The sequence below is a fragment of the Scleropages formosus genome, chromosome 13, assembly GCF_900964775.1.
Source record: "Scleropages formosus chromosome 13, fSclFor1.1, whole genome shotgun sequence".
Taxonomy (NCBI): domain Eukaryota; kingdom Metazoa; phylum Chordata; class Actinopteri; order Osteoglossiformes; family Osteoglossidae; genus Scleropages; species Scleropages formosus.
The window spans coordinates 27,415,948-27,431,849 of NC_041818.1; the positions used below are offsets into that span (position 1 = coordinate 27,415,948).

General features: G+C 53.6%; 1 protein-coding gene across 1 annotated transcript in view; it reads left to right on the forward strand.

The window, feature by feature from the left end:
- The first annotated feature begins 15,184 nt into the window (after positions 1-15,184).
- slit3 (slit homolog 3 (Drosophila)) overlaps positions 15,185-15,902 on the forward strand; it is a 109,041-nt gene continuing 108,323 nt past the window's right edge. Inside the window, exon 1 of the mRNA XM_029257464.1 lies at positions 15,185-15,389. Within this exon, the coding sequence (XP_029113297.1) occupies positions 15,199-15,389 (191 nt within the window). The 5' untranslated portion in view covers positions 15,185-15,198. The remainder of the gene's footprint in view (positions 15,390-15,902) is intronic.

The following is a 15,902-nucleotide window of genomic DNA, read 5'->3' on the forward strand; positions in this document are numbered from 1 at the left end:
CCGTTTTTATTGTCATTTTAAGGGTGTGCTTTTCAGCGCAATGTGCTTTGGCAGGACTGGTGCCCGTGGCCCGCTGCAGGCAGTAAACATGCGGGGAACAGTTGGCCATTGTTGCAGCGGCCCAGATTCCCGCTGCGGCGAACCAAGGTGGGGCGGCTGGCCCGGGCTCAAACGGGCCGCGATGCCACCGAGCCCCCAGAACCCCGCTTTCCGAAGAGCGAAACTCGGACTGAACTCTACTGGGCGCGAGCCGCCCCTTTTCCGGGATTTATTTTACCGTGGCCTTTTTCGCGTGTCCTTCCAAAGACAACCTTTCTTTTTTTTTTACTTTAGAAGAAAGAGCAGCTTTTTTGGGGGGGAAGTGTGCTTTCGCAGCGGAGCCAAATGTGCAAAGGCAGGAACGCGTTCCTGGACCAGGGACCGTGCCAACGCTTTGAGAGGTCCAGCTCGGTCCGACACTTCTGGGAGCGCTTGACAGGTGTTGCCACGGTTACAAGCCAACCCTCCCCCGTGCGTGCCGATGAGGGTGGTACCCGGGGCGATGGAGACGCCATACGGTGCTCACCTAAGCTCACCTTTTGCTGGCAGCGCAGCCCAACCTCACTGTTTACCTTTCGGAGCGGTTTCCTGCGCCTCCACCTGACTCCCTGTTTATCTTTCCCTTTGCACATTTCTCATATGGGGCTTGGGCACGAAGCCATGCGGGGGGGCGCTCCTGTCTTCCTCTCCTCCTAAATCTCTGCGTGGGGGTCTACGCCTGCCTCCCTCTGAACTCCTTTCTGAAAGCCGGTGGTCTCCCCCGTTGGAGGGAGCCGTCACACCGACCCAACCCACGGAAGGCCCCGGTCTTCACCAGCTGCACGGAGCCATTCGCCTCCTGCTCTTCTGAGGGCGTGAACATTTCATGGTTTTCACGTCGATAAAACAGCGATGGAAAACCATGTGCCACAGGTGTGTTCTGGACTCCACAACACTGTGGCCCCCTGCCCTTCCTGAGCGTGATCCGAAAGCTCTCCCTGAACCCGATGTCGAACCTGAATTTTGCTCCCGTTCTGTTGATGTGCGGACTGTGATCACGCCTCCCGTCTCTTTATTAATCTCTCTGCAGATGTGTGAATGACTGAAGGGAGTTTACCGCAGTAAAAGTCGACGACCGCTCCCTTTCTGGGAGAGGACTCCCGATGAACTCATATTATTTGTCTTCTGTTCCGACACTCTGCCCCATCCAAGGGTCCCCAGCCCGGTGCAACTGTGGGGTAAAGTCCCCGGGGGGGAGGTGCCGTCAGGTTTCTCGCTGAGCGAGCCCATCGCGAGCAGAACCCTGTCGGCGGGAATCGGACCTTTTGCCCATAGTCTCCACGCTCTGTAGATCCAACGTGAGGATTTAGAGGCATTTCCCATATAATGCAGTGACCTGCAGTGGCCTCGCACATTTCCTTATAGCTAACTCGCACCAGATGCCAGTCAGCTGGGACTTGCCTTGGGGGGGGGGCTGGTCTTAATTTAATCCATGGGGGGAGGTCACTTTTTCATGGTAAAACTGGCTATAGAATAGTGCAATGGTTGTTTTTATTTTTTTTTATTTACAGATATTTTTTCTGTCTTGGAACTGCAGCACCAGTAACGTAAAGACCCCCCCGGTTGTGCTGTGGCAGCGTAGGTGCCCTGATGGCATATCTCACGACCCCCCACCATCACCACTCCCCACCAACATGTGAAAGTAATCGTAGTCCTGTGTGTTTCAGGCGGGTGGGGTGGGGTGGGGGCACTGAATTCCAGCGAGGCCTCTTCACCAGGGAGGCAGGGGGTGGGGTGGGGTGGGGTGGGGGCACTTCTGGGAAGGATGGTGAAGGCAATGAGAAATCCTGGGGCCTTTGATGGGATCCCCAGAGGAACGAGCCACAGCGGGATTAATGTCGAGCCCCTCGCCGTGGGACCGTATCCCTCGCAGAGTGTGCGTTCTCCTCCTTACACACTTGTGCCGTTTCCTCAGCAGACAACCCTGGGAACGGAAAAGGCTTCGGGACGCGACACGCTCCGCCTGGGCGGCGCTCTGGAAAAGGCCGAGCCTCATTTAAGCAGCAATGTCTTCCCCTTTCTTGCCAGCCGTTACAGAAAACACACCAACAAACACATTATTATTTACCATTTACACTGTGAAAAATGCATGAAACCCCTTTCCGTAAAACACGCACGTTATGAGCCTATGTCACGCATAATACATCGAGCTGCAATTAAGATAGCGCAATGTCTCAGCGCCATGAAAGAGCGAGTTTTTTGCCCCGAAATGAGCAGTTTCTGCTTTGAAAAGGGCAGATAGCATCTTTCCTTTCTCGTGTCTGCTTCTGATTGCTGCTCGGTTCGGTGCGGGAAAAAAGAGCGCGGATTCGTTTTCCGTCATTAATAAACGCGCCGCGTTACGTGTGATTCCCTCGGCGTTACGCGCCGCCGTCTCTGTCTCACATGTGCGCGTTCCCTCAATAACATTTCTGTGCCGTGATTCAGAGAGCCCCGCTGATGTTTTATGGAATCGCTCCTCCGCTCCTGGCATGAGAAGAGAGGCCCGGGCGCTGGCCCTGAGTGCAGAGCATCATGTGTTGTACAGGCTAACGTGGAGACCGCGCCGCAGCCTCGGAACGAGCAGCAACGGCGGGCCGCGGCGCGTCGGGATCCGAAGGCCCCCGGCGCAGCGCGACTCGGATCGTGGGACTCGCTCGGAGCGTTAAAGAATCGAAGAACGCGCCCTGCTCCCCTCTCCCGGAGGCCGCACGGCGCGGCGTAAGCCGAAGCAGGTGCCGGGACCCCCTGGCTGTCGAGGGCCAGGAAGGCTTCACGGGATGAAAAGGGGAGACTAATAGCACCCGATTCGTGATTCCTGCGATTTACGGCACCCGCTGTCGGAGGTGGGGATGAGGCGCGAAGCCCGCGAGGAACGTCGCTCTGCAAGGCTCCTCGGAATAGACCGCCTTGGACGTGGAGGTCCTGTCCAGTCCTGTCCACGAAGAATAGAGGACACTCCGGCCACCCCTCCTCCCCCCAGACAGGAGGACAGCACCACCTGGAGGTGTTGACTGTGGCGGGGCACTTGGTAGTGCAGTAGTTAGAGGTGCTGTCTTTTGACCCGAAGGCTGCAGATTCACTTCCCACTTGTGGCTGTAGTGCCCTTGAGCAAGGTACTTCTTACCCTAGATTGCTCCGGTACAACTGCCCCTCTGTATAAATGGGTAAATAACTGAAAGTACAGTATATTGACACTGTAAGCCTCTTTGCAGAATAGCATCAGATAAACGAATAAAGGTAACTGGTGGGTTTCCAGCTTGGGAGCAAAGGGGTTCGCCTCCGTGTGGCACGTCTGTGATTGGAAGGTGTCAGAAAAGGCGTGCAACGCATCGGAGGAAACAGCAGGAGTCTCGTTAGGCTGGGCTTCGGAGCGACGGAGGGACGGCAGAGCTCCGTCAACGAGTCGGAGCTCCTGAGAGCGGCCGCCGGGGCGGGGCTTCCTCGCTCGTCCCCCCGCTCCGCCGGCTCGTCCCGGAGGACAGGCCTGCTGCAAGCCGTCTGGCGGGCCCCCGGCGGCCGCATTCTTTCTCATCTGATAGCAGCCCTTATCTGGGCCAGATGGAGGCGCTGACTGGGTGATGCTTGTTGGGCTCTACAGTAACATCAACACATTCCAGCTCACATTCCTCGCGGCCAGTGAAAACACAGCGGGCCCGATAAGAGAAAGGGCAAGCAAAACAGCGATAAATCGCGCCGGATATAAAGCGCGGCTAACCAAACCGCGGAGGGTTCAAACAAATACTTTCCCTGGCTGCTCTAAATACCCATAATACCCTCGGCTGCCGCTCTCATTCAGCTCCAGCGGGCGCTTTGTTACGAGCCTCTGTTTTTCACCCCTCTGCCTGGTTTTTATCAGGCTACGGGAGATGTAAGCGTCCGTCTTTATGACGTTCGCCCAGGCCAGCCGTGCCCGCGTTCCTTGTCCTCCTAACTCCGCCCGGGTCTTCCAGCATCCTCCAGGACTAATTGCAAGCCTCTCGTTTCTTGCTGATCTTCTGCATCAGGCTGTTGAGGCCTTTCCATCCCCCCCACCTCCTGCCCCTAGCTCTCTTCTGACTCAGTGCACTTGGTAAGTAATGCACAGCAGCAGGCGACGGGCTAATGTTTCCCCCACCGTGCACGCCGGCACCACGGATCACTGCGAAGACTTCCCGGCGGGTGAGCTCCAGCTTATCGCCGAGCCGCCATCTCCCATCTCTGGGTCCGCCACTTCAAACGTGCACGGATCCCGGGTCGAGTAATGGAAAGCACCCGCTCCGGTGCGGGAAGGGGGTAGCGGGGGGCGGAGGATGAGAACAGAGGGCATTAGACAGGCTCTAGCGCTACACCCAACTCCTGCAGGGCGTGCTAGGGTTCTCATACTGGCTGTCCATACTGCAGTGGGGATAGACACCAAGTACCTTGGTGTACAGATTCAGCAGATCTGGTGTGAGCAGCCTCTGTATCTGACAGCCAGTCCATGAGTTCATTTCAGTAGGGTCATCTCAGAAAGGGCAGGGGTCACTGGGCATTTCCACTGGACTGTTACAGAGCAGAGGTCATGGGGACCACCAAAGACTCACTCATGCAAATCACCCTGGACTGTCGGCCAGTTTTTGTTTTGTTCTCCAGCATTGAGCGTCAGAATAAGAAACCAACCACCATCTGTACTGGTGCTGTTTGCTACATATCCATACTTCAGCAGAAGCCCTTTGTTTGCATTTATTTTTATTCACTTAGCAGACACTTTCCTCCAAAGCGACATACAATGGAGATTATGTAGTGTTACTAGTCCACACACCTCACCGCGGTGACTTACACTGCTAGATACTCTACTTGCAACGGGTCACTCCTCCATACATCAGTGAAACACACTCTCTGTGTCACTCACACACTATGGGGGAACCTGAACAGCATGTCTTTGGACTGTGGGAAGAAACCCACACAGACACAGGGAGAACATGTAAACTCCACACAGACCGAGTGGGGATCGAACCCACATCCTCTCGCACCACACGGGCACTGTGAGCCAGCAGCTCTGCTTGCTGCATCGCCATGCTGTGTGTTTAGCAGTGCGCTTGGGATCACGGGAAGGGGGGCATCGAGCATCCTTTCCGTTCGATAAAAACCCTTCAAAACACTCTCCTACACATACAGGGGCAAAACCATAACATGATCAACTGCTGCCACAAGTCTGACAAAGAGGAGGGAACTAAATATATTAGCGTCTGTGGAAACCATCGTTCTGCCTTCACCTTCCTCCAGTTTCTTTAACCGTATCATTAAAACTCACGCCAGACCAGTTTGGACCATTGCAACGAGGCAAAACAGTAGAGCACACAGTACATCTGACTCCTCCGGTCCGCCCGCTTCCCCGTAATAGAGGCCTGTGAGTCCACATGCACCCTAACTCATCCCAGATCGTGGAGGAATCCCTCAATCTTGTGTGCTGGCCATTGCAGATTCTTCACACCAGAAACCCAAAACCACTTGCTGAAACGGGGGTCTTGTGATCTGGTGGATGGGAGGGTGGGGGCTGGGCCTTCTCCCTTCTGCTGACCGCTCTACTCTAGGGCTCTAAGTGAGACGAAGACACAACCGACGGCCTTTCTTGCGAGGCTCTGTTGAAACAGCCATCGCCACCAGGCTCAGGCGTACATCAGGGTCCACTCCCGGGTCCCAGGGTCCAGATGGAAAGAGCAACACGGGATGACCTCTTAGAGCGGAGCGTCAAGCTGCTTCATCCATGGGTGCTGCCGGATGATGAGTCTCATCAGCCTTCACATCCAGGCACCATCCGATGTCATCATTCATCAGAACATTAGAGCGCCAGTATAATAAGCTGTCACACATTCAAAACATTGTTTTAATGTGCTTTACTGACACGGGCGCGGTTTTAATATTAATACTTCGAGCGATAACCTTGTGCAGTTTAATGTGAGGTTTTCTGGATTTTTTATTTGTCAGATGGGAATATTTTACATGTTTCCAGTTATTGGTACAGCTGTAAACCAGGAGCGAACAACTGGAATGAAGGAACTAGCAGAACAAAATGTTTTAACAAGTCAAAGTTGGATACTTTTCTGGGTTTGGGAGGGGTGGAGATTTGGTTAATACTCAGGTAATGTTTATGTAAAGTTAACACCTGGTTTAGCCTCGGGTGAGAGGTGGGATTGTTTGTAAAGTGCTGAGCTGGAGGCGAAAACTGCATCGCTTTTATAGTAGCGTTACAAATGCATTATGGTGTGTTTAGTTCACACCACCTGTACTCAAGTGGTGTGAGAAGGAAGCTTCTGGGGGAGCGTTGCCACAGCACGGCACGCAAATATTTACGGTGTGATTCTGACAAAAGGCCGCAGCCCTGCTTTCTGGCGGCGCTCCCCCGTGACGGTGCGAGGACAGGAATTTTTACGGCGGGGTGAAGTAACGTTAGGACAGATCCTTTACTGTTGTGGCAACACCGGAGAATAAAGTGTGGTTTTTTTTACACATGTAAACAAGTCAGTCTTGGTTTTCAGCATCAGTCAGAAGTCCAGGAATTAGCGATTTACATCAAAGTGGTCGTTTAATATTGCTTAATGAATTAACAGTATGGTATGTGGTTGTCATAGTTACATAGGCTGGAATCCAATGTTTTTTCTGCAATTTTAAATCTGAAACCCCTGAATAGGTGCTTTTCGACCCACGTATCCTTCCCATGCTGAAACAGAGCCAGTATAACTTCCTGCATCCCAGCGGTCTTCGGAAGCCAAGTTTAGGTAAGTGGACTGAAATGGAGAGTTTATTATATTTCACACTCCACGGTGCCTGGAGCTCATACAAGAATAAAAATACATTAAGCTGTTTAAAAATGTATTAAGAACTTAATAGCCGTTGGGTATCGCTCACAGCTGCTAAGCAGGCCCTGATTTGATCCAAATACAAGAGGGGTATTTCCAGATGAACCAGGGCGTCGATGGGGGGCGGGAATGTGCATGGGGCAATTTTAAGAGCGCTTTAATTAAATATCGACCATGACCGTAAACACTCAAACTAACTGAATGTTCTGTGAATGGATGTCACGTTATTGAAATCGCTCTGCGATGAGGCCTCTTGCAGAACCAAACCCCGATGCCGAAATAGCGCTTTCGCAATGTTTTGTCAGCCGCAAGCGTGTTTTGCCGAGGTGGCGTTTCCCACGGTTAGCGACAACCAAAACACCACCTTGACATGATGCCGCCGCTGCAACGGTGGGGGAGGGGACCAGTGTTCCTGGAAAGGCATTTCCACTGGTGCAATGCTCCGGAGGCTGAATCGGCGTTCCCAGGCGCCCGAGTGTGACAGCCGCGGGGAACCTCTCCGGAGAACAATGGCAGATCCTGAGAGGTCCGAGCGCCGAGCGGTGAGATAGGAGGCAGAGGAAGCGTCCGGAAGCCGAACGTGGTGTGACGTCACGAGAAGCTCCCCTCGGCGGCTCAGCTTTATCCAGCCAGACAGCGACGGAGGGAAATGCCAGCGACGGCAGGAGGAAGGTCTGCCTTTCAGCAGAAGTGCGATCACCATCACTTCATCTGGCTTTCTTCCTGAGCTATGTTTGCGCTCCAGATAAGCGTGGCAGTGGGGGTGCGGGTGCTAATTGCGCCATTTTACTCGACCAGATGACTGATGAGTGCGGTAGTCTGGAGAAAGTCACACACAGACCACAACACTCATATACACAGTAAACAGACCCGCAAACACACACATACACGTGCACACAGACCCACGGAAATGCAAGTCTTGGAGAGGTGTGGACGATTTCCATTCGAGCTGCTGTGTGGGTGAACGTGTGCCAGTGTGCGGCACCAAGCCTCCATCGCTCCATGAGCTTCCTGTGACTGTGGCGCACTTGAGCTCTGGATGGACAAGTCAGTCTCTGGCTCAGGATCGAGCCCGCAAACCAACTGCCCTGCAAGGGTCCGTTCTGGTCTCGGCAGATCCCGGGTACTGCTGGTTACCGTGGCCTGGAGGTGAACCCCATCCGCCCTCCAGCTCAACCTCACGGAGGTGACCTCCCGCCATTCCAATGGCTGCTGGAGCCTGGGGACAGCTCTCTGGCCCTTGCCGAAGGCCAGCCTAAGCTTGCCTGATTCCAATAGGCGTGAGGAGAATTTTCATGTGTAATAAATCATTCAAACTGGCGTTGGTATCGCTGCAAGCCCTGGGGGGTTTGAGGGAGGGCAAGGGGAGCGTCTGGCAGTCAGTCAACCCCCCTAAGACATCCCCCTCTGCGTTCAGAGGGTACTAGCCGAGGAGCTCCAATCCACCCGGTAATGTTTTCCGACAAGCTGAAAGTGTTGCTGAGAAGGGCTTATTGGTCTTTTACTTCACGCTTCCCACGAAGCCGGTCCAATGGCGTGCACGTCCCTCTCAGCATGGCGCCAAGCTGCAGGTGTGCAGAAACCGCTGGACTGTTCCAGGTGCAACAAATACGGGGTGCTGGACCCGCGTAGCTGACCTTACCGCTTTTCCGACTTCGGCCCCAGTGCAGCAATCCCCGCCCGCCACACGTGAATTGGAGAACTCGACGGAGGAGTCGCATCTTGTCGAGTTCACTCAGTTGCCTGTTTGCACACCTTCCCTTCAGTACTTGCTCAGCCATGGAACTTGTGTCGGAATTTTCCTTCAAATCCTTGCGTCCTCCCCAAATAAATGAATAAATGTAAATGTAATGTAAATAAGGAAAAAAGCCGAGCGGCGAGACCCGCACAAAGAGCCTCTTCAGCCGTTCTCAGGCCGTTCCTAAGAGAGGGCACCTCCAGCTCCTCCCTCTACCGAGTGTCCCGTTTACCATGTGGCGCTCGCTGCCCCCCTCCCCGAGTGTGTGCGGTTGGCCTACAGGAACACAATATTGGCCCCTGATTTACTGTGAGGCCCTGGAGCTGGTGTTGCACAGTCCTACTCGATCAAGAGGCCAGGACCCCATGCCAGTCAGCACAGGAATATTGTTTTACTTGGGTGGCCGCCACCTCTAGCATTTTCCTTCTAGCCTCTCTGAGTCAACAGCGGCACAGCTGCTAAAGTCTCCCTTCATTGAAAAAGTTCTCGGCGCCCGACCTTAACCTCTGCAGTCCCATAATGCATTGTGTTTCCCAATATTCTTCGGTTGACAAAAGGTCTGGGAGCCACAGGGAGGTCATTGTTGGGGTTTGTTGAGTACTCGTGTGACTTTCGCCTAGCTGCCCCCAGTCCTGCCCCACACCCCACCCGCACAGCAGCCTTCCTCGTCACCATTCACGGAGAAACAAATATCGCTTAGCCAGGTCTCCTTAATTAAACTGCCCGGCCAAGTTTTGAACTCTTCGTTTGTTCAGCAGTCCTTGAGACTGAAGACTCTTTGAATTAAGTCTGTGAAAACCGTCAAGAGGCTGCGAAGGAGCCCTCGGGTTTCAACGGGCCTCTCTTTGAGTCCCTGTGAAAACCAAAGTGGGGGTGAAGCTCGACCACGAGGAAGCAAAAGATGGAGTGACAGGTTTGAGTGCTCATAATTAATACCAAATCTCCGTGGAAGTGCTTTCGGAGGTACGAGGCGAGAGCCAAGTGGCACTGTGGGCTCAGCATGGGTGCGCTGTTGAGATGTTTGACAGCCAAAGGTAATGGACCTTGTCCAAGGCGGCCCCGATAGGGAGAGAGCCTGAGGCCCCTATCTGAGAAGCGACGGAGCCGGCAGGAAAGAAAGGGCTCTGCTCACTTTGACGGCCAGGTCAAATTAAATGCTCTGCCAGTTGCGTTGTTGTTCTCTTCCTTCTAAGGTCAGCGCTTGTGGAGCTACTGCCAGTAAACGTGTCGGAGCCGTAGTCGCCGGTGGTTCACGGTGCAGTCTTCGCCCACAAGTGGAGAGGGTCAAGCAGAAGGCGGTCAGGTGCTGCTCTACATCCAGGACCTGATCTCGAAGGTTAGTTTTAAATGCAGATTACAGATGAACTGTAAATGAAGGCCGGAGTCCACAATTAGCTAAGTCTCTGCTCAGGATTTGCACTTGTCCCGAGGCCACGCTGGAGTGGGACGGCTGCTCCAGGATTTCACTCTGCTCAGAGTTCTGTTTTGAGCTCTTTGAAGGCGGACCCCGGAGAGGCTGCAGGAGACGTCTTTCCTTGCCAAGCTGAGCCTCTTGCGTTAAAGTCCACGTTAAACAACCCCTTTCGTTTCATCAGCAGAACGACGGAGAAATCCAGCAATCGGTCATAGGGAGATGGAGCAGAGGGACACCACTGTAGGACCTCAGGCAAGGGCTGTGTGGAACACTGACCCACAATGCAGTGCAGGAGATCCCGCTTGGGGAGAGGGGTGCGGAGAGCAAGCGTGCCGCCGGGCAGACTGGCCTGTTAGTGTCCATGATGGCTCCGCAGTAAATTGGATCATCAATCATTCAGCAATAGAGGCAAAAAAAGTGCTGCCTCGCAGTCGGAGTTGAAACCACATGTGGAACTATTTAAAGACTGATCCCGATCAAGGCGTGGGGGGCGGAAGGGCATTAGATAGCCTGCCCCTCCCCCCGCCTCTCACATACACACAAACATGCACATACACAAGACGCTAAATATCCAAGGCATCCAGTGATCCCGCACCTTGCTTATGTGCAACTGCCGCTGAGCGTACACGTGAAGGGGCCACTAATCGCACGCTTCCTGCATCAGGAGGGTCCCACTTCCTGGTATTCACTGTTATTCCTGCGATTACCTCCATCTGCCTTCGGCCCTATTGTTCGGTTTGCTGCCAAAACAAACGGGCTGCAGTGCCAGACGCGAGGAGGAGAAGACCCCCACAGCTTCACTGCACCGCGGTACTGGGCGGCGGCCTGCAAGAAAGCCGGTCCGCACTTATGGAGGGCAGCGGAGCGGTGGGGTGTCGGGGGGCAGTTCTGTAAGTGTAATGTGGAACAGCTGGAGGTGGCACTGTTGTAACCTCCCTTGAGGCCTCTGCCGGAGCCCCGGGATGCCAGCATCTTGGGAATTCCAGCTCCCCGGCAGTCGGACTCACTGGAAAAAGCATTGCAGCAACATCTGGTACCCCGTTTTTCTCCCCTTTTCCCTTTTGCATGTTTGCTCCGCACAACACAAGTCATTGAGTGTTTTTGTTCTTTTTCTTCAACACTCCCAGGCAGCAGATTCGGGGGGTGTCCCACGACGGAGCGGCCGCGCCCCTGCAGCATCCCACCACCATCAGGGCCTCTGATCTCGGGCTTTATGAGTTGAAACAATGTGCTCATGGTTATCGTCCCTCCCTGGTGCGGATGGTGTGAGGTCAGAGAACCCTGGGCACAGGCGGCCTTTGTGCCGCTAACCCCAGCGAGTTGAGCCACACCGCCACCTCCCATTCACCCACCCACCTACTCCTCATACACCACCAAAGAGGTAAACAACACTGCTTAGTAACAATGCAAATTCACAGCCAGAGAGCGAAAGCAGATCTTTCCCATCCTTGTTTGGCTTGTTCAGAGCGCACTCTAAGCCCTCAGGAACACTCCGGAATACACAGCAGGGGCCTGGCGGCTCAAGCGTTTGTGTTTCTAAGTGGAAAAATCATTTGTTCTCCCTGGACCTTGAAGAAGACATCGCTTACAAGTTGCTTGGGGTGGCACAACAGAGTTTCCCTGTTTGTAGCTTGACTTTTCCACACTGGGTTAAAGCTGAGGAGGCGAGGCGGGTGTTGTGGACCCACTGCCCTCAGCATTTTATCCCCTTTGGACAAAACCACGGAGCTGGACCCAGGCATACGGCGCACACAAAATGACAAAGGAAGGAAATGTATGGCTTACAGGGAACTCTGTCCCGTGCTGGATTTTCCCACTTGGGTCGGGGAGCCCGCGAGTCGGGCAGATGGATTGACGTAAGTGGTGGAAAGTTTGGATTTCGCTCCCTGCTGAAGCGCTCCATTAAAGCGGAGCTCTCGTGTCTAATGGCACGCTAATGGGCCTTTTCCTCAGACAGGTCTTTGGCCCGGCTTGCGCGCGGCTGCACTTCGCCGTTCCTCGGGACTGCTCGCGGCGCCAAGTTTCCCCAGATGCCATCCGCCTGGTTCCCAGAACACCATGGGCTGCGTGTGGGTTACATGGGCTACAGATGCAAGTGTAAGAGCAGCAGTCAACACGGTCGCTTCAAATCCGACCCCGCCAATCATGTGAGCCCCAGGGATGCGCTCAGTAGAGACACACAGACACACGCTCTCTTTCTCACGCGCAAACCTGCCCTGCCCACTCACTCGCATGCTTCCTGTTCATGCCCGTTACCGTGGTACGGCTGTTGACCGAATGACCCAGCTGGAATGAACCTGATCGCACTGGGGTTCTTGCTTCTCTGAGGCGCACACAACGGAAAGCCTCTGCCTCATGCTGATTCTCCACGCTCCCTGCAGGTGGAACCCGGTAGGGCTGCCGTCCCTCCCTCCCTGACTCCTCTTCACAAAAGGAGAATGACCTGTGCCCCCCCTTCATGCAGTGTGGAAAAGCACACAGCACACACTTTGCACGTTACTCCCTCACGTCGACGGCAAGGGTGCAGACCTTCCGCTGCTGCCCGTCACGCAATGTGGACTCACTGTCTGTTGAGTCAACGTGCACTGGAGGGGGTGGCTGCTGACCTCTGAGCCCTCCCTGAACACCTTGATGGGTTGGGTGGGAGGAGATGATTCGATTAGGTCTTATGTCTCTGTTAACACAGAGCTGAAAACAATATCATTTGATCGTCTGCGTCACTTAGCTTAGCTTCGGTTTCCTTCAGGATTAACGACGTTCGTGTTTGTCTATCTGGTCGAACATGATTCTGAACATGATGACTCTGAGCTATTCAGAGGAGAGGAGGACGATTCTGAACGCTGCTCCATTTCCTCTCAGTTTCAATCTTCACTGCTGGTGAGGAAACTCAACACCCTCCTTTTACTCCACAATAGCGCCCTTTTTTGGGTTCTGCTTCCTGAGTTGGACTTAAGGCCGTTTTTGATGTTCATTCACATTTTTTCTGACGCTGCCGAGTGTAACATCCTTGGAAAGGCCGCTCTGGTGCGGCGCTGCCGCTGCGAAGTCACAATTAGCTGACCGAAAATGGTGATCAAAGAACTTTTATTAAGTTCCAGATGTCTTGCATTTTTTACATTCACTTTAAGCACCCTGCTGCTCATGTTTGTACTTTTACACTTTGTCTTGGTCTAAACTTTAGGCTTAAAAACCTTACACAAATTTAAATTTTAAAATCAATAAATAAAATGAGAAACAGTTTCATATATTGTGTTAATGGTACAGTTTTCAAAATCAAACTTTGCTGACTCCTCAGAGCAGAGGATGTATCCTGAATGCATTCCCTGCGCACCTGGTAAAATTCACCTGCTCCGCCACAGCACGGAAGCATTGTGGGAAATTACGAGGGCTTATGGGAAATTCCACATGTCGCTGTGAGACTTTCCTCATTCTAGCCAGCAATACTGCTGGCCTTTCTGTTTTTGTTGGGCAGGCTGAGCAAACAAAGCACGGGAATGTCAAACTGCTCGACAGACGCTTGTGTTCCTATTGCGGTTATTTGAGACCACACGCAAACAACGCCGTGGGCTGGAAATACCGCACGGTCTTGATCACGGGGTCAAAAGCTTCGTTGTTTTCAGCTGCAGGTTCATTCACACGGATCATGATTCCCGGCGTGGAGACGCGCTCGTTGCGCGGACGGCCTGGCTGAAAGGCGTCCGGTCGCCGCTAGAGGGCGCTGCAGCTGCACTAAAGAGACGCTCCAGTGCCGGACGCGCTCCACTCTTGATTGAAAACGTAGAATCGGCTTCGCGAGCGGCGCTGGTGGTCAGAGGTGGTCGCCATCCTGGTGATGTGTGCTGTGTTGGACTTATGTCTACAAACAGCGCCCCCCCGCCCGCCGCCCACCAGCGTGTTTCCATTCAGAAGCTTTTCTCACAATGACACAATTAAGGAGGTGTTTTTTTTTTTTTTCCCCTGAAAAAATTACAATTATGTGCAGGAGTGGTTAAAAACTGCCAGAGTTCCCGCTGGACCACGTGGACCGTGCGTTGTGTTACACTTCGCAGGAGAACCCTTGTGTGACACTGTAGAGTGTGTGCCCTAAAAGTAAAAAAGAAAAAAAAAAAGTGTCTTTCCTTGTAATTGAGCATCATAAATCCTTTACAATTAAATGTACGCGAGAAATATAATATTTCTGTGTATGCATACCGAAGGGAATGGGGGGATTTCCGAAGTGCATCACAAAAGAGAATTGATACAAGTAACAACAATCGAGCAGCAGTATCAACGAGTCACGTTGAATTCCTGCACTGGTTTTGCATGAGTTTAAAACGGAACATAAAGACGCAGTTGTGTCTCAGTCTAAAGCGTCCAGTCCTTTAACTAACGATCTGAAGTGTGTGTGTGTGTGTGTGTGTGTGTGTGTGTGTGTGTGTGTGTTGTGTGTGTGTGTGTGTGTGGTTGGTCGGTCGGCGAGCGCAGGAGGGGCAGCCAGTGGGAGTGGGGAGTCCCTGAGCTTCGGTCCAGCACACGCCCGCGCTGCGCGCACCTCGTCACGCGCGTCCGCGACCAGCCGTCAGTGTTGGGAGCGCATCCAGTAGGACCCGGTGGAGATCCGCAGAGGAGAGGAGAGGAGAGGAAAAGAGGAGAGGAGAGTAAAAGAGGAGAGGAGAGGAGAAGCGCCGCCGCCGCCGCCGCCGCAGCTTCGATCGGGACGAGGAGAAGCAAGCAGGAGAACTTCGTTCCAGCATGAACTTGAGGCACAAGTTGGGGAATTAGGAGAAGAAGGAAGGAAGCATCATGAGGGAAAGTGCTGCCTGCCTCTCGCCCATCACTTCAGTGATCAAACCCTCTGTCTTCTCCCGCGCGCGAGATCCTTTTTCCGACTTGTGAACTTTTCTCAACTTTGCCCACTCGCTGCCCCCGCACTCCGTGCCCTCCGTGGTGCTGAAGCTGCGCGTCTCCGTGGGGATGAACGCGCGTTTCCACGCGCTGACGAACGCGACCCGCCGACGCTTTCGATCGCAGCCCCGCTAACCCCCACCCCCCCCCCCCGACCCCCCACAGCCCCGTCCGTCCCGCGTGGTGACACTCCGGCAGGTCCTTTTTATTCTTTTTTTTTTTTTTTTTTTTTTTCCTTCTGCCGCTTTTGCGGTCGGTGACCCGGTGTCTCGCGGGTGGGCACGATGCCGCAGAGCGCGCGCAGGGAGCGCGCGCCGGGCCGCCCCTGGATGTGGGCTCTCGCGTGCGGATTGCTCGTGGCCGTCGCCGTGGACGGATGTCCGCACAAGTGCAGCTGCTCGGGGTCGCACGTGGACTGCCAGGGTCAGGGCTTCAGGAGTGTCCCCAAGGGCATCCCGAGGAACGCAGAGCGCCTGTGAGTCCACCATGTGTCCGGAGTGTGTCCTTGTTGTGTCCAGTATCCGTTTGTAATGTGTCCAGTATGAGTCCATAATGTGTCCAGAGTGTGTCTGTGCTGTGTCCAGTATCATTTTGCAGCAGTGTGTCCAATGTGAGTTCGGCTTGTCCAGTATGAGCACGTAATGTCTCCAGTGTGTCCGTGTCGTGTCCGATATCAGTTTGTAATGTGTCCAGGATGAGTCCAGTGTGAGTTGAGCTCGTGTCTAGAATGTGTCCAGTATGAGTCCAGACTGAGTTCATAATATGTCCACTCTGAGACCAGTATGTACGATATGTGTCCAGAAGGAGTCAATAATGTGTCTGGTATGATTCCAGGATGAGTCCAACATGTGTCTAGAATGTGTCCAGCATGTTAACAATGAGTCCAGTATGTGTTCAGAATGTATCCAGCATGTGTTAAAAGTATGTCCAGAATGCATCTAGAATGAGTCCGGTATGTGTTCGGAATATGTCCACAATGTGTCCAGAC